The 19558-nt window shown below is 37.0% G+C and overlaps 1 protein-coding gene and 1 long non-coding RNA gene across 2 annotated transcripts; one reads left to right on the top strand and one right to left on the bottom strand.

Moving 5' to 3' along the window:
• Positions 1 to 1161: 1161 nt before the first annotated feature.
• LOC131602577 (E3 ubiquitin-protein ligase MBR2-like) lies at positions 1162 to 11512 on the bottom strand. The gene is made up of 6 exons (XM_058874726.1): positions 11325 to 11512; positions 8045 to 9722; positions 7625 to 7675; positions 1938 to 2036; positions 1717 to 1860; positions 1162 to 1613 (listed from the first exon to the last, which is right to left on the bottom strand). Exons 2-6 carry the CDS (start codon positions 9701 to 9703, stop codon positions 1482 to 1484), a joined length of 2085 nt encoding a protein of 694 aa, XP_058730709.1. The 5' UTR covers positions 9704 to 9722; positions 11325 to 11512; the 3' UTR covers positions 1162 to 1481.
• Positions 11513 to 12195: 683 nt separating this feature from the next.
• Positions 12196 to 13880, top strand: LOC131607413 (uncharacterized). The gene is made up of 3 exons (XR_009285295.1): positions 12196 to 12562; positions 12875 to 12992; positions 13568 to 13880. It is a non-coding gene; the product is annotated as an uncharacterized LOC131607413 (long non-coding RNA).
• The last annotated feature ends 5678 nt before the right edge of the window (positions 13881 to 19558 follow it).

Below are 19558 nucleotides of genomic sequence, written 5' to 3'. Positions count from 1 at the left end.
GTTTACTGGTTGTGCTTTGTATAATTTTTTCATTCATTTTGAAATTGAAATTGATAAAATAGAAATTCCTCTCTTTTAACTTTATGTACATTTTTACAACAGGTTGCCTCAATGAATGGTAATGTGCAGTTGGCAGACTTTGTGGAAAGTCAGTTTTTAGGTGAACAGGTATGCATAAGTTCTCTTTTGTAATTAACTATATTTCTATTCAGTTTAAGGGATTGTAGTTGGAAAAAGACTACAAGGAAGCTTAATCCATCCAAATTCTGCTATATAATTATTATTTTTTCTTTTATAGGTTGAAGCCATCAAAAAATATCTGAGTATGTTGCTCAGCTTAGAAGAGTTGGCCAAGGGCATGGTGAGAATTCAATCTCTAATCTATGCATCTTATTTTTCTTTCATAGTTTTCTTTACATGTCCTTTTTTAAAGATACTTTGATTAATTTTGTGGCTTTTTTATGGTCTTTCAGGTGTTTGACACTTTTTGCTTTGTTGAACCTTTGGCTTTATGATAGTCTCTTTCAACTCCATTTTTGAGTTTTGATACAATTAAAAATTTATTTATATTAGGGGTCATTATCTACACAATATCAAATTGAATTATTTTATTTATATCGCATCACTAATTAATCTATTTTTTAACTTCAATATAATAAAAATTGTATTTTTATCTCATTGAATAATACTATATAGTCATTTACACAATTAATTTTGTATGTTACGGGTCACTATCAAATTATTATCTTTATTTAAAAACAAAAATATTATTTTCAAATACACTTAAATCTTTATAATATTTTTCAATTTACAACTAAGTAAATAATTTCATATTTTTTATTTATATTTTAAATTTTGCATTTACATTTCTTATAATATTATGAAGTTGATATTCTATCAAAATTTATATTTTTTCATGTCTAATTAATTTATATAATAATTAATGAAATTACTCATAGTGGCATTTAACATTAATTTTCATATCATTCAAAATATATTATATAAAATAAACGAATACCCGTGCGGCAGCACGGGTCTCTTACTAGTTAACATACAAAAATTCAAGTGTGCTCAGCTTCTGAGATTATTTTAGAGTGTTAGTGCAAAATGGCATCAACTGAAACCAATAAATCAAACAGATATCGAAAATCTATATCACTATTAACAAGCAATTATGCAGTATACTCAGCACTTCCGCGATCACAACAGTCTTAAATTCATAATGAAAATTAATAAAATTCAAGTGTTTTTAGCCATCATAAAGGACATGTAATTGTCCGTTATCACAGTATAAATGTAATTCTACTATATAGACCTTAACCACCAATGTTCCATTTTTATGTTTTTTTTTTTTGCGTTTTTTTTCTCGATCTTGACAGATGAGAGGAAGTTCATGAAACAAAAAAAGTAATAGATGGAGCCAACAACAATATCAAACTGATAAATGGATATTATATGTATGGAGGGATGGAATCTCCTGGTCACGTGGCCAAGGCTGTTGTTTTGCAAATTGGACACATATTCTTCTGCATTAGCCACTGCTTGATGCAGTTAGTGTGGAACTCATGCCCACAATCCAGCGAACCAATTTTCTGTCCATCAGTATATTCCTCCTGTCATCATAAAGAAGAACAGGAAAAGTTAAGGATCTGTTTCAGAATAAATTAGACAGACACGTCATTGTATCATACCAGCCAGATCAGCCATTACTCATACCTGACAGATACAGCAAGGTTCGAGATCAGAAGAAGACTCAGTCATCAGAGATGTGTAAAATCGCTGCTTCATCAACTTATGAATTATATCTTCGTTCAGTCCAGTGCTTACGTCTCCTATACGCTCCCCCAGTGCCAATAATTCCTGCAATCCAAGTTGAAGTCAGAACTAAAAAGAGCAACATTGCTAATGGATGGGAGTACCACATATCCTCTATTTACCTCATATGACATGTTATCAACATCAAGACGCATTTCTCTGTGTCTGTCGTGCATTTCAGCCATGCCATGATATAGGAAAGGGTCAAAGAGCATATAATCCTGACATTGCAAATGTGGATTGAAGGCAAAAGTTGTGAAGTTAGCATTCTCAATAATCTACATGCTTCTGCTTGCTTCAAAGCAGATATTTCATATGCAACTTAACTATAAGCGTAAACAAAGATATCAATTTGTAAAGAATTGTGAACAAACATAGGTAAAATTGAATCTAAAAACATGTAGTGTAAAGAAACAGAAGATATAACCAGCATTATTATTGATTACACTTTCCCATCAACTCACATACAACTTATGGGAGCTAATGTTATGATTGCTGCATACTATTAGCCGGTTCTATCCTAACTATTTCTTAAGTATGCCATCCGAAGATGAGTATCTCCCTCAGATAACAGACATAGGGCTGTGGAAAAATCATCAAGTGCAATAATTGAAGAAACCAATGGCAATAATACGGCGTATTAAAGGAACTGGTATCATACAGTCCACATAGTTCTTACTGTGCACTAGCTGCACAGTATCCTAACCCATATAACTAACTACCCCTAACTAACTCCTAAAATCTAGGAAACTGACCCCTAACTAACTAAATTGAGATCTATGGTTCTATACATAGATCTCAATCACTTTGTAATCATTTGAAGAAATACAAATAACAGAAATTGAGAAAACTAAATTGAGAATTCTCTCATCACAATCATTACTTAATAGGAATTCTAACATGGTATCAGTAGAAGCTCCCTTCGATCCTGAGGCCTCTGGTCCTCCCACACCAGTGCAGCAGATTGCGCCTTCTTCCCCCAACGCGCAAACATGCATTTTCTGCCATCTCTGAAAAGCTTGATTGAGAGAATTACCTCATGTGGTGTAATCAGGTAGAACCTGTAATCAAAGCTCATAAGCTTCATCATTTCTTGCTCAATCCTAAAATTCCAGTCAAGAATGCTTCAATTGATGATGTGAATCATGATCCCATTTCTCCTCAGTTTGAGTTATGGGAACAACAAGATCAATTACTCCTCGCATGGCTGCAATCAACACACAGCAGCGAAGCTCTGCCAGCATCGATCTGAACTTAGACACGCGAAGCTCGAAAACTGCAAAAACTCAATTTCTGAAGTCCTCCTTCATGTTCAAACGATTGGATCTATCAATCGCATTGGTTAACCGATTTCTCCACGCAAGCACCTTGATGTAATCCTCAAAGGATTAACTCAAGATTTTGAATCTACAGTCAGCTTCAAGGCAGGAAAATTTGGCACTCTTTCCATAGAAGAAGTTGAAACTTTTTTTCTCTGTCATGAGTGGCGACTGGACCGGTTTCGCAAGAACACGATTGCTTATGCAAATGCGAATCTAACAGTGTCGTTTACTGCTTCAAACGACACACCTTAAACAGTGGATCCTCAAGTTCATTTCACAGCGTCAAACCCTAATTCCTCTGTTGAGACTTACTCAGCCAGTCTTCAAGCCTTTGGATCTCGAGGAGGCGGTCGCCATGGTAGGGGTGCCGCAATTCAATGTCAAGTATGTAGAAAGTTTAGACATGAGGCATCTGTCTGCTATCATTGCTTCAAAAGAGATTTCTTCCTTACCATTTCTCAAGAAGAGTCAAAAGCATATGATACTCCTTCGTTGCCATCTCATCGCACAGATCACACACTCGAATTCCTACTTCACATGCTCACTCTCAGCCCTTACCATGGCCTTACTCAGCATGGAGTATCTTTGGACCTCAATATCATGTGCCCTATCCTTCCATGTCACTTCCAGCTATGCCTCAAGTAATGATGCCTCACAATACTGCACAAAACTCTGCACCTCATCCATCTTACATCAATCCTGCATAGAACTCAGTACAACAGTTTGCATTTCCTCCTTCAAATTCACGTATCAAGTTCAGTCCGTGCTTTCCTCACGGGTTCCACACAAGCTCCTCAAGCATTGTATCTCATCTCAGATTTGACTCCTACTACCAATTTGTATTCAGATTCTGGTGCTTCCCACCATGTGACTCCTAATGGTGGCAACATTCAGCAACACTCTCACGTTGAAGGCCCTGATCAAATATATTGGCAATGGACAAGGTTTGTTTGTTTCATCTATTGCCACTTCTAATTTCACCTCACCATTACACATATCCTCTACACTCACTTTACATCATTTACTCCATGTACCTACCATCACAAGAAATTTATTAAGTGTGAATAAATTTGCTAAAGTCAACAAGGTCCTCTTTGAGCTTCATCCCGACACATGCTTTGTCAAATCACAGGCCACTAAAAAGGTCTTACTTCAAGGAAGTTTGGGCAGTGATGGCCTCTACATGTTTCCAAGCCTGATGCTTCAACCACAAGCTTCTTCATGCCTCACCTATACTAATATTATTACTGCTAATTCTGTTTCAAATAATAGTGCTCATTCCTTTTCACTATAGCACAATAGACTTGGCCATCCTTGTACTGAAATTCAAAGACTTGTGCTAAATAATTGGAACATTCCTTTAACTAATAAAGGCACATTGGATTTTTGCTCTTCGTGTTGCTTAGGGAAAGCTCACAAGCTCCCTTCTCACTCTTTTACCATAAATTACACTTCACCTCTTGCACTAGTCTTTAGTGACTTATGGGGCCCTGCTCCTTTACTTCCACAAATGGGTTACTGCATTACCTCTTTGGATGCACACACAAGATTGACATGGTTTTATCTTCTCAATAACACATTTGAAGCTATCACCATCTTTGAGCAATTCAAACTTATGGTGGAACAAAATTTCCCTTCAAAATCAAAGAAATCCAAACTGATTGGGGTGGGGAATTTCGTCCCTTCACTCAACGCCTAAACAAGTCTAGCATTCATCATAGGGTAATTTGCCCACACACACATCATCAAAATGGGGTGGTGGAAAGTAAACATACACATAGTTGAAATGGGCCTCATACTCCTTTCTCAAGCATCCTTACCCTTCCAAATATGGGAATGTTGCTTCAAGCTCTAGTGTATATCTCATCAACAGACTTCCAACCTCTTCTCTAAGTTTTGAAGTTCCTTACACTAAACCTTTTCGCACTACACCTGACTATAAGTCTAGAGTGTTTTGGCTGCTCTTATTTCCCCCTACTCAGACCTTACAACAAGCATAAGCTACAGTTTAGGTCTCAAGGGTGTCTCTTCTTAGGCTACTCTACATCCCACAAAGGTTATAAGTGTCTTGCCCTTAGTGGTAGACTATATATCTCCAAGGGTGTAGTTTTAAATTTCCCTTATCATAAGTTATTCTCTCCACCTTCCTCTCTCCCCATACAAAGCAACACACACATACCTGCCACCATACATACTGTCCCATACTCAACTACTATCAGTTCTCAACCCATTATTGCCATTCCTACACCATTGACCTCTACTGCAACTCCTGAACACCAACCTCCAGAAATTCAGCTTTCACCCGTTGTATCTTCTCCAAGGATGTAGTCTCCCCAATGGCTTCTGCAAGTCATCCTCCCAAAACTCACCTATTCATCCTATTCCTAAGCCACAACCAGTCAACACTCACCCCATGACTACTAGATCAAAAGATGGTATTGTGTTCCTAGACTACATCACACACTTTTAATAGCACATGCTTAACCAAGAAATACCAAGCAGGCCCTCTCTGATCCAACATGGTTGGCCTCAATGACTCAGGAGTATGATGCCCTAGTGAGGAATGGAACTTTGTATCTTGATCCTTTGCCTCCTGGCAAACTTTCTATTGGGTGCAAGTGGGTGTTTAGGATCAAAGAAACCCTGGTGGGCCCATAAAAAAATACAAAGTCAGGCTGGTTGCCAAAGGATTTCACCAAAGATATGGGATGATTATACAGAAACATTCTCTCCAGTCATAAAATCAGTCACTGTCAAGATCATACTCCCTTTAGCATTGTCTGAAGGGTGGCACTTGCACCAGCTTGATGTCAACAATGCATTTCTGAATGGTCTTCTAGAAGAAGTGTTCATGACTCAACCTCCTGATTTTGAGTCATCCAACAAGTCTTTAGTGTGTAAACTTCATAAGGCGCTATATTGGTCTAAAACAAGCCCCTAGGGCTTGGTTTGATAGACTCAAGAACTCTCATTCATCTTGGATTTGCACCAAGCAAATGTGATCCCTCTATTTATATACTCCAAAGGTCCCAACTTGGTCTACATGCTAGTTTATGCTGATGATATCATTGTCACTAGTAATAACAAGGTGTTCGCTCAATCTATGATTTCTAAGCTTCACTCAGTATTCTCTCTCAAGGATCTAGGTCAGCTTGACTATTTCTTAGGCAAAGAAGTCAAGAACAAGGATAATGGATCTATGTCACTCTCCCAAGGCAAATACATAAAAGATATGCTCACCAAAACCAACATGCTTGAGTCCAACCCACTATCATCTCCCACTATCATCTCCTTATATTACCTAACCATGTATAGGTCTATGGTTGGAGCCTTACAGTATGCTACCATCAGTAGATCTGCCATTTGCTTTACTGTTAACAAAGTGTGTCAGTTCATGGCAGCACCTCGAGTCTATTCCGCAAGTTGCCAAACGAATTCTCAGGTATCTTAAGGGCACCATCAGTTGGGGTCTTCATCTAGCACCTACCATACACTTTCCTATCTCTCTTCAAGCATTTTGTGATGCTGATTGGGGGTCTGGGTCTTTCTAGGTCACACACTCATTTCTTGGTGAGCCAAGAAGCAACCAGATATATCTCGCTCCAGTACTGAAGCTGAATATCGCAGCCAGGCTCTTGCCACTTCAGAACTCCTTTGGATCCAATCACTTCTCCAAGAGTTGGGAATCTCCTATGCACCTCCAACCAACTGTAATAACATGAGCACCATTGCCCTAGCTCATAATCCTATTCTCCATGCTCAAACTAAGCACATGGAACTAGATCTCTTCTATGTCAAAGAGAAGGTGTTGGCAAAGCAACTTCAGGTTCTGCATATTCCTGGATATCAGTGTTGTCGATGGCGGATGGCGATCCATGGCGGAGAGCCGTTATAGCGAACTATGGCGGAAAAACCCGCAATATTGGCCGATATTTACCATTGCAGCAAGCCCAAAAACCGCCATGTATATCCGCGATAGTGGCCATGGCGCTGCTATTTGACAATGCGGCCGGATTTCAGCAGTGTGCAGATATTCTCACCAAGGCCCTGCCACCTTCCAAATTTGGGGAGTTCAGGAACAAGCTCACCGTGAGGGATTCATGTGTCTCCCCCACAGTTCAGCTCTCAGGGGGTATTAAGGAACTGGTATCAACCAGTCAATATAGTTCTTACTGTGCACTGGCTGCACAGTATCCTAGCCCGTATAACTACCCCTGACTAACTCCTAAAATCTAGGAAACTGACCCCTAGATTTAAGGAGCCTTGTAACTAACTAAATTGAGATCTATGGTTATATAAATAGGCCTCAATCGCTTTGTAATCATTTGAAGAAATACAAAAACAGAAATTGAGAAAACTATATTGAGAATTCTCTCATCACAAACATGACTGAATAGGAATTCTAACACCCCGAATACTGATTTCACGAAACAACATATGCATGCCATATTTAGCCAATATATATAATCATAAACTAAAGTTCAAACCTCAGCTCGTAAGCTCTCACCCCTCCGCATTGCAATCAAGACTTGGCGAATCTGGCACATAGAACAACTGCATAGTTAGTTCAGGTAGGCACCAAATTTAGCTAATTTGTTTTTCAAATTTTATTTGATCGAAATGCTTATTAATTGGCTGATAAAAATAAGCTACGCTGCTTGTAAGGAAACTGAAATTATAGAAATGTGGCAGCAAACAGAAATAAGAAGAATATCCAGACCATAAGCAATAGTATGAATCAGTGAAGTTGTACTATTTATTCACCAATAAATATTTCCTGCTGTTTGAATTGTAAATCCAGGCTATTTGAGCATATTTAGTAAAGGAAAATCATCATACCAGCATGGCATAGCCTTTAAGTAAAAGACAGTGCAGCATATCTTGTAAAAAGTAAGTAGAAATAATACCTCAGATATGAGCCGGCGTCTTCCCTCATTGTCAGCGGGTAATGTTCGCAGTGAATGAGGAGCAGGGAGTACATCCCCCCTTCTTTCCATCAAATATGATGTTCTTGGATGTGGTTGACTGCTGCTAGAACCCTGAGAAAAAGAAAGAGGGCCGGAAGTAGAGGGGGAATGGCCATTATGAGCCCCGGATGCTGAGCTGATTGATGGAAAAAGGGACCAAGGACTGAACTCTGAAACTCTCTGTAGATTTTCTGTTGGGACTTCATGGTTAAAAGTCCAGCTAGGATTAGGTAACGAGTGGACATTTGAACTAGATCCAATCCAGGATGGAGGAGGTATACCTCCAGCGTTGTTCACATTATTAGAAGATGTATACCAACCTGCAGGTTCATGTCCTGAAGATGCAGGCAAATTCATGGGATGCTCAGTACCATCTCTTGGGAAGATTCTTAAGTTAAAATCTTCGCGTACTGCTCTTTCTCCCGAGTTATAAGAACTTGATGATCTGGCCACTCTAGGATTAGCACCTCTATTCCACGGAAAAGGATGCATGTGTAGGGAAGGTGACTGGGTTTGTGGCACAACAGAATTAGCAGCTGTTACTCCAGCTGTTAACCTCAAATCCAAGGACTCGCTAAATGAGAGAGAGCCAGGTGTTTGATGTGGAGAAGGATAATTCTGATGTCTAGCACTCCCTGTTGATGTTAAATTGAGAGGTACAGATTCCGGATGCTGTAAATGGGTTATTCTCCTATCAAAGTTTCTTAGAGGCCTTTCCACATTTTCCGCTACACCTATCACTGAAGGGAACATATTAGAAGCTTCATTTCTTGTATTCTGCTGAAATGGAGGGCTAGTAACACGAAAATCGTCTAAAGGTGACAGATCACCTAAGCTTCCAGGAACATTAAGATCAACAGAATCAGCAGGCCAGTAACCATTTTCAGTTTGTACAAGAGAACTCGAATTTCCCCCGGTACATAGTTGCATAGAACTACCTTCAAGGGTCTTTCTCTTGCAGGAAGGACCCCAATTAGCTAAAGAAGAACTTGAACTACTGCTATCTCCCCATGCCATGTATCCAGAGCTTGTAGACGAAGCTCCTGTGTGATTGAATGACGAGCTGCCAAGTATTATCTTCTCTCTATCTAATCCACCTGGATTGTTGCTATTCCCACCACTACCAGTTTCTTTTCCTTTCCCACGGTCAGAAGAGTTGCCAATGTGCCCCATACCAAGATTAATATTCTGAGCTGTATGATTAGAGCTGGAACCTTGCAAAAAGGAAGGATGAATTCTGGATTGGTTCCCAAGTAATTGCCTTTCTTCAGGTCTCTGACCATCCTCGGCAATAGCACTACATGAAGAAGACAATCTATGTTCTGATATTAGAGCATCATCATTGACTTGGTTGATCAGATTCAGTCCAGAACTGTGTTCACCGGTATTCCAGCCATTAAAGGCCACATTAGGACCACTGCCAAGTAAACATGCAGTCTCACCAGAAGACCCCCTATAATCTGACAGTCGAAAATCTACTGAATTCTGCACATGATTCAAGGAAGACTGATGATTCATATCAGTGCCGTTAGAACTAGGACCTGGCATCTTGCTAACAATTGCCGGGAAGGACCCAATAGTCCTCCTTTGACCTTGCATCAAAACCAAGATATCCCACCTAAATTAATGAAAAAAAAATACATAGATAATCAAATCTCAAGCTATATATAAAATGCACAAAAGAGTCGTACATATAACCTGCGGATGACACATTGGCCGTAAAACTGAAGTTTATAGCATTTTTTTCTAGACACACTAAGAATTAGCCCATTTGATTGATGCAATAAATTGAGCATAGATACATAAGCAAATGTGACTGAAACAATTTGCTATGAAGCAAAAACTATTCCAGCAACACATGAATAAGATAGAACTAGCTAAAAAGCTCAAACATGTATTGTTGTTGGACCAATAATTTCTGATTCAATGATAAGGAGCTCGTATACATCCTCGATAGAAGATCCAGACAGAACAAATGAGATAAGGGGGAAAAAAACTAATTTTGTATATGTTGATTAGTGATTGTTTCCATGACAATTTTACACCCCACATACCAACCAAGACAACTGTAACAAATTTGAGTGCTCATCACTGTTGCATGTTTAATTTCCACCGAGATAGCAAGCAAACAATTAACCTTTAAAAACAAATCTCCAACTTTAAAACATCTCCCAACTGTTGGATTATTGAAACACTAAGGTAAACTGGATGTGGTGCTAGTAACGACAAAGCTATGAGAATTATGGTTAAAGCAAAAGAAGAATGTAATTCTTTCGGGAGGTTATATAAAAGGCACAATAACTTCAGAAGGGAAGGGAAAAGGTTGCATCATGAAGAAGTGAACCTCCGAAACAGACACTACACCGAGTCTTAATATCCTTAGGCCAATTGAGCTACAAGTTGGGTTGTAAACATCTTTAGTTTTGACAATACATTATCTACCGGCAAAGAGATTAGTAGGCGTTCGGAAGGGCACACGACAAATGCAAAGGGACCAAATGGAGATGAAGAAGAAAAAATCATTTACATAACAAGAAAACCAACTATCCATAAAATGATAAAATTCAAGAAATTATATTGTGCTGAAAATTTAATTTAATCGCAGAAACAGTTTTGGTAAAAGGAAACTAAACAATTCAAAGAAGCTAAATAATGATTAATCAACATCTCTATTCTCTAAAAGTATCAAGATTAACGATATATCTCAATCGAAATCTTTTCCTCTCCCTTCATTTCTCATCACTATACCAAAAAGGGAAATTAACTCAGCATCCCAAGACACAAAAAGCTAACATACTACACAAGCTCAACAACAATCAGGTTCAAATCAATAACAATAAACATTTCCAAAATCATCAAAAGAACGAAACTTCACAGTACCCAATCCAACATTCCTAGCCTTTCAGACGAACCAAAACAAACCAAACCAAATCGATTATACATATTTGAAACAAAAGGGTAGAGTTAAAAAATCAGAACAGATGAAGAAGAAAAAAAAAAACAAAATTGAACACGGAACAAAATAGCGTCGACGCGATCATCAAAACAGAAACCGAAAAAATAGGATGTGAGAATTTTTTAACTGAAAAAAAAAAGTCGAATTCAGACAATTTTTTAACCACCCCTAAAAAATCGCTTTGCAAGAAAAAGCATAGTAAGAGCGTAAATTTAACACGGAAGAATGAAATTGATGATAGAATGAAGATGAAGAAATGATTACCAGAGAAGAAAGAGGATTTCTCGATTGGAATGGGTGGGTGAGAGGAAGAAATTGGGGGTTCTGAAGAAGATGATGATGATGCTTCTTCTCTTTCAACAATTACTGTTTTTTTCTCTATCGTTTTTTTATAATATTAAATTAATAATTAATTACCGAGAGAGAGCAATAAGAATGCGACAAGGATAAGAGAGTATAGTAATCTTATATCTTGAAAATCCTAATTTAAGATTTTTTTTTAGAGAGAGAGAGAGAGAGAGAAACAGATATGCTTATGCTCTATGGTTTTGTTTGGTTCGTGTGTTAAGCGGTGTGTTTACAATTATTACAAGAAGTAAAAGTCGTCCTCAAAATGCGTCAATAAAACAAAGTCATCCGTAGAATATTCGGTCTATTTCTATTGCTTCTATTCTTTTCTATGCTTATGATCATCAATCAAATTAGACCATTGGAGTGTTGTTTTTGTTAGGTTAGATTTCTAAATATCTTCATAAATATTTGTTCATGGTATGAGTAAAAAAATATAATGTTGTTATGTTTACAAAATAAAGGTATCTACCATAAGAACACTTAATGTTCTGGAAGGCACTACTACCCTTGCTTTTAATTTTGCCACATTCACAAAATGGGGTGATTTTGGTCCTAAAATTACTTTATGCAACTAACTATGTCATATAGTTCTATTTTAAAGACATAGTTGTTATTTTATGCCTTTACTACCTCTCTTTGAATGAGTTGATGATGTCACACAGGTCCAATTCAATTTTTTTTTTAGTTACCTCTTTTTTCCATGCAACTTTAATTCAAATTTCAAATTTTTCTCTGACTCCCTATGGTACGCTCTCTATTCTCTATCTCATATTTTAATTTTCTCTTTCTCTCTCTCAACTGTGCACATGTTCTTCAACTTTCTCCTCATTCTTCTTCATGTACCTCAACATTCTCCATCTTCTTCTTCTGCTATCGTCGAATCTCTCTCTTTTCTCTGTCACGCGAATCTCTTTCTTCCTCTTCTTCTTTTTTTCCATGACAAAGATGTGATTTTTACTGGTTTTTGTAGTTATCGTGTTTACGGATTAGTGAATGTTTCGATCTATATGTGAAAAAGATCGGTGATGTTTTTCAGATCTGTGATATTAAAGAAGATCCATTGATTTTTAACTTCACTCTTTTTTGTTTTCCAGGTTCTTTAGGTTTTATCTATGGGTTTCTAACTTCCTTCCTCTTCAACGACAACAAAGGTATGATTATGTAGGTAAAGTTAAGGTTTTTATTTTGTTGGTGTTGGTAATGAAAAGGGGATAAATTTTGGTTAGAATTTTTTTAATACAAATTGCCTTTGATGATTTTAAGTGATGATAGATAATATTTTGAGTGACTTTGATGATTATGAAGGGAAAAAAGGGCTTTTCTTTTTCAATAAATTAACTATTCATGTTTTTCAAATATAGGTTGTTAGTTTCTGCGACTCTTTTAACGACTGTTAAGGAAATTGTCGCTATTTTTTTGGTTAAGTGAAGAAAAAATATATAAAAACTCCTTTTGGTGGAAAGGTACAAAGGAGGTTTCATATCCCACGACGGTTGCAACCGACCTCGCTGAAATTTCGTGTACAAAGCAACGCAAAATCATTTTTCTTACACATCTCATGTACAAAGAAACTCAGTGAAGGTATGTTTTATTCGGGTTTTTATGTTTTTGATTTCTCTGAAAATATTTGTTTTGATTTTGGGATTTAGGATTTATTTGTTTTAAATGCCCATTGAATCATGTATTGATTGTGTTTGTTTTGATTTTAGGATTTAGGTTTTGTTCCTTTTATTTCCAAACTACTGGTTTTTCATATGTCTATTCCAGGAAGAGTTTTTTGGTTTGAGAGGAATGTTCCAGGATATGGATACTGATATAATTGGTGTAATAGAGTAAGAATAAGAGGATTCCATTGAAGAAGATGGTTCTGATTTGAAGAGAGTAAGAATAAGAGGGTTCTGAGTTCCAGCGGATAGTTCATATAGGCCTTTTTACAAGGATTTGGTAAAGGTTATTGAAGCCCCTATTCTCATTCTTTAGATCATTGATCCTAAGATCCCTTAGGTACTCATGTGTTGACAGAAAAAAATGGCGATGATAGCAGGACCTGAGAAATTTCTTGTGTTCATTTTTATCCTTTTCTTATATTCTTTCCTTTATGGGTACCAACTGTTCAATGAAATTCCTAAATAATGATTCAGGTTTTGTTTTTGCAGGTAGAGATTACTCAGAGTATTTTTGTTGATGTAGAGATGAATCGGGTGTGTTCTATGCCACAGAACCCCAATCGTTTGTTACCGCAAAAACTTTTATTCTTCGTAAATCATGAAATGTAGTAGAATGACATGTTTCCTATCAAATATAATTTCTATATTTATGAGGAGAGATTTTTATTCTTACCACATGAGATGAGTCTAACTTTTAATATTTTATTTTGTTTGTTCCATTTTAATTGGTGAGTGGATCACTTTAATTGAATGGCCACTTTAATTGGTGAGTCTAATTTTTGTCTCTTCAACCTTCAATTGTTTTTTTAGGGAATGGGAATTCCTGTTGGGAAGCTTTCTCTATATACTTCATTAGGAGGTGTTCGACCTTCATGCCATGACTTATAATTATACATAGCAGAGGAGCACACAGATTACAGTTCAGAAACAAATTAAGATGTGTGATAAGTTAAATGTGTACAATATAGAAAAAAAATGAAGAAATGATAAATATCTTTGTTGTTTTTTTGTAAACTACACAGATTTGAATAATATTCAGAAGTTCACATGAATCATATCACACGGCTATCATATCCCCACTAACTGTTTGATGAAATACATATCTTTTGTTTGAATGAATGTTTCAAGAAATGATTGAGTATACTTACTGTAATTTTCTATTGCAATATTGTTTTGAGGTTTGTTCTCGAATCTTACAGAAATGAGACTTCTCATAGCTAAACTTAATGTTCATTCTCATGTATGTGGTTTATATACAGATTAAGCATCTAATTTTTATTTTCTTTTATTGACCCATCAATTTATCATTGACCCAATAAATAATAAATAGTCAAAACAAGAAAATGCTAAAATTAGATTAACTAATATTCCGTAATAAGCAACAACCACAAATATTTTTTTTTTATATGTCATGAATAAGTTTCCTTGCATTTAAAATCACAAGATTTTTTTGTCAAAAAAGATCATAATATTTTAATTTGCTTTTTAGGAAACAACCTCATTATAAATAATTAATTTGCTTTATGATACACCATATACAATATGCCAATGCTCTTGACGGATTGGAAGCCTCACTTTGATCTGCAGAGAGATATGCTCCGCACGATACCAATTTGGGTCAAGCTTCCCCATCTGCCGCTTCACCTTTGGGGTCAAAAGAGCTTAAGTAAGATTGGTAGTGCGTTGGGCACCCCTATTGTAACAGATGAATGCACAGCGCACAAATTACGTGTATCTTATGCGCGTATACTTGTCGAAATGGATGTCAGAAAAGCACCAGTTACTGAGATTAACATTCGGGATGCTGAAGGTAACAAGAGAAAGCAGGTTGTTGAATATGACTGGAGACCGAGATTCTGCGAGAGATGTCAACGAGTTGGTCACAACTGCCTTGATAGTGTTCAGAAAAAGCCAGTGAAACAATGGAAGCAAAAGAGTATGCCAAGTGAGGTTGTAGGTGGGAAGGCTCTGATCTCAGAGAAAGCTACACCAGACCCTCATCTTAATGCCAATGAGGAGGAGGTTTGGACTACTATTGAGAGACACAGAAAAGGCAAAGCCATTGTGAACGAAGGAGTGCCACAGATTATCCAGGATAACTCATTTGACCCATTAACCCTTGTGAATGAGGGGTTAGTGAGTAAAGGAGGATGATGCTGATTTCTTGGAACATTCGGGGGCTGAATAAGGCAGGTAAGATTTCTGAGATTAGCTCCCGTCTCAATAATCTTAGTCCTGATATTTTAGTGCTTATTGAAACTAGAGTAAAGAGGAATAATGCTGGCAGGGTTAGAAATAAACTGAGAATCCATGATGCATATTTGGATAATTATGATAACCACTATAATGGTCGTATCTGGCTAAGCTGGAATGATAGGAAATTTGACATTAAGATGGTGCATACGACTGACCAACTCCTTCACTGTGGGGTGTATGATAGTAGAGGGGGATTCCTATTTTGGATTACTGCAATTTATGCTTTGAACCTGCTTGACAAGAGGAAACTTCTATGAAAAGATATTGAGAAAATTAGTACTAATCAGACTGGCCCTTGGTGCTTATTAGGAGATTTCAATAATGTTATCAAGGCTCAGGACAGAGTGGGTGGCAGACTGGTGATGGATTATGAATTTAGAGATTTGAGAGAGATGATGGACAAAAGTGGTTTGGCAGATATGGACAGTATAGGGGAGTATTATACTTGGTCCAATAAGCATGCTGATGGAGTTATATATTCCAGGATTGATCATGTGTTGGGGAATATGGACTGGTTCACTTCCTACCAGGATTGGACTCTACACATTAAAGAGCCTCATGTTTCTGATCATGCGCTGTTATGCCTGAGTAAATAGGGTCATGTGAGAAATAAGAGTATGGTTTTCAAATTCAGGAATAATGTGACTCTGCTTGAGGGTTTTCTTCAGACTGTTTCCCAAAGTTGGCACCCTATAATCTCTGGCAGCCCAATGTATGTCTTATGGCATAAGCTGAAAAGGTTGATCCCTGTCATGAGGAAGTTTGGTAAGCCTTTGAATGGTTTAAAAGGTCAGCTGATTGACGCTAGAGACAAGTTGCTTGAGGCTCAGCAAGGCCTAGCTGCAGACAGGCTAAACCCTTCCCTTATCATGAAAGTGAAAGAACATACGGATAAGGTTTTACATCTTGCTGAGATGGAACAGGTAGACATTGCCCAAAGAGCCAAAATTGATTGGATTCGAGCAGGAGATGGTAACAATAAGTACTTCTATGCCTCAATCAAGCAAAAGCAAAAACAGAACATCGTCAATAGTTTGACTAGAGAGGATGGTACTACTGTGTTTGAGCAGTGTGATCTGGAGGAAGAGATTATGAACAATTATACCACTCTTATGGGTACAGCTACTGAGAATTTTGAAGAGATCAATTGTTCTGTTTTGAGGCAAGGGACTCAGGTGACTCTTGATCAAAGAAATTTTCTTACCAAACCAGTATCACAGGAGGAGATTTTGGCAGCCCTCAAGGACATCCATGACAACAAATCCCCTAGATTAGACGGGTTTGGAGCTGGTTTCTTCAAGAGTGCGTGGAGTATTGTTGGAGGTGATGTGATTCAGGTAGTGGAATCTTTCTTCACCAAAGGCAGACTGCATAAAGGGATCAATACCTCTGTGATTACTCTTATCCCAAAATCAAACATGGCTAAGACTGCAAGAGACTTCCGACCTATTTCCTGCTGTACTACCATTTACAAGATTATATCTAAGATTCTTACTTGTAGACTTGGAACAGTGCTTCCTTCCCTCATCTCCAAGAATCAAGCAGCTTTCGTGAAAGGGCAAAATTTGAAGGATCATGTATTACTTGCTTATGAGCTTATTAGGGGTTATGAGAGGAAGCATTCTACCCCTAAGTGTATGATGCAGATTCATCTTCAGAAGGCGTACGATATGGTTGACTGGAGGGCCTTAGAGAGAGTCTTAGAGGAGCTTGGATTTCCTGCTAAGTTCACTAAATGGATTATGCTTACAATCTCGACAGTCACATATAAATTCCAGATTAATGGGAAACACACTAGAAGTATGGTTTCTAGAAGGGGGATTAGACAAGGAGATCCAATCTCCCCACTCCTCTTTGTCCTTATGATGGAATATCTCACCCGTCTTCTCTTGCAACTGGATAATGACCCCAAATTCCATTATCATTCAAAGTGTAGAAAGCTGAAGCTTATTAGCCTGACCTTCGCAGATGATTTGTTACTTTTCTCTAGAGGTGACAAGGATTCTATTACTCTTCTGCTTGCTCAGATGACAAAGTTTTCCAGTCCTACAGGTTTGATTATGAATCCCCATAAATGTTTCCTTTACTGTGGTGGTGTGGTGGATGGTGATAAAGAGATTCTCAGAGGTCTCACAAGATTTAGAGAAGGTGTCCTACCTTTTAAATATCTTGGAATCCCCTTAACCAGTAAGAAACTAGCTGTGAACCATTATTTGATTTTGATCGACAATATTGTGAATAGAATCACCCACTGGAGCTCTAAATTGCTGACTTATGCTAGACGTGTCCAGCTTATAAAAAGTGTGATATTCTCGGTTGTGAACTTCTGGATGCAAGTGTTGCCGCTGCCCAAAGCAGTCCTCCACCATATTGATTCAGTTTGTCGAAGTTTTTTGTGGACAGGGGGAAATGAAATTTCGCGAAAATCTCCCATTGCGTGGAAGAATGTCTGCAGTCCTAAGGCTCATGGAGGAATGAGTATCATAGACCTTGAAAGCTGGAATAAAGTGTGTATGCTTAAACTTGTGTGGAATGTTCATATGAAGGCCGACTCTCTGTGGATAAAATGGATACATGCATATTATTTGAAACATACTGATTTCTTGCAGGCTTAGATCAAAAAAAGCCAGTCTTGGCTGATGAAGCATCTGCTGCATTCCAAGAGTGTGTACCAGGAACTGAGCATTGGTAATAGTGGGGTTTTTCATGCTAAGAGGGTGTATAATGCTATTAAAGCCACTGAGTCAAGACCTATGTGGAGTCATCTCATGTTTGGGAATTATGCAAGGCCGCGTGCTGTCTTCATCCCGTGGCTTGTTTGCAATGGGAGATTGGCCACCAAAGTGAGATTGAAGAAGTATGGTATGATTCAGGATGACAGGTGCGTTTTCTGTTTGGAAAAGGAAACATTGAGCCACCTATTTTTCTGCTGTCCCAGCTTGAAAGCTGTTTGGGTAAAGATCCTAAGATGGATTCAAGTAGCCCATACTCCTCTATCTTGGGATGGTGAATTAGATTGGATATCTCAAAATTGTAAGGGGAAGAGATGGAGAGCAAGTATCCTAAAGTGTGTTATAACAGAAGTCATCTACGCGATTTGGAGATTGAGGAATGACAAAGTTTATGGGAACTCTGCCAGTAATGATATTGAGAAGGACATTATAGATAGAATTGTCTATAGAATTTGGAATGTTAAGAAGTATAGGAGTCATATTGCTAGCCTTATGAGTTAGGGGTGCATTTTTTAGTACTCCTTGTGTATATGGTTTGAGCTTGGCTGGATCGTGAGCGATCGCCGTGTATATACTGTTTTTTGAATTAATCAAAATTTATTGATTAAAAAAAAATTAATTTGCTTTATGAAACAAACTCTTCAAAAGAAATATATAGAAACATCGTACATAAATGTAGAATAAAATAAAACACAATCCAAACCATGAATAACATATAATTAATTCTCTAAAATATTCCAAGTGTACTATTTTATGGGCTTTAATCATAATTATTTCTAAAATCATGGTTGTTGATGCGGTACCATAATTGTTTAGGGATTGTTTAGGGGTTGAGTATCATGGTTGTTCTGCAAAAATATTATGAGCCTAAAATAGCTTTGATGTCGGGTGAATTTGATGTGCTAAGTGCCAACTCATATTTAATTTGAAACTTTTATTTATATCAATGTGCTCATATGTAGTCTAAACCCCTTTTTAGATGAATGGTTTTCTGCATGCAGAGATGATAAATTATGGCTTAGGCTAAACAATACAAAAGATGAATATAATTTATAATTTAAATATAATAGATTATTTATATTGGTATGAATATAATTCTGGTATGATGTAAATATATATATATATATATATATATATATATATATATATATATATATATATATATATATATATATATATCCAAATATTTTTAGCGAAATTCATATCAATAGCTAAATAAAATGACAATATGACAAATATTTTTAGCGAAATTCATATCAATAGCTAAATAAAATGACAATATGACATAATATTTATATATATATATATATATATATATATATATATATATATATATATATATATATATATATATATATATATATATATATATATATATATATATATATAGACCCCTCGCTAATATATTTCTGGCTCGGTTTCTAGTGCGTACTACACCAGTATCCGTACGAATGTACGAGTAACACACGGGTAATCAGGTCAAAATTCATGT

Source organism: Vicia villosa, linkage group LG5 (assembly GCF_029867415.1).
Source record: "Vicia villosa cultivar HV-30 ecotype Madison, WI linkage group LG5, Vvil1.0, whole genome shotgun sequence".
NCBI lineage: Eukaryota > Viridiplantae > Streptophyta > Magnoliopsida > Fabales > Fabaceae > Vicia > Vicia villosa.
Note: the sequence above shows the minus strand (reverse complement) of the source record. Positions and strands in the feature narration are given on the sequence as shown.

Excerpts from the sequence above, each read along its gene's own strand:
- LOC131602577 (XM_058874726.1), bottom strand. The coding sequence starts at position 9,703 with ATGCAAGGTCAAAGGAGGACTATTGGGTCCTTCCCGGCAATTGTTAGC. Across the intron at positions 7,676-8,044 it reads GACGCCGGCTCATATCTGAG|ATTCGCCAAGTCTTGATTGC; the intron begins GTATTATTTCTA and ends TCTATGTGCCAG. Across the intron at positions 2,037-7,624 it reads GTGAGAGCTTACGAGCTGAG|GATTATATGCTCTTTGACCC; the intron begins GTTTGAACTTTA and ends TTGCAATGTCAG.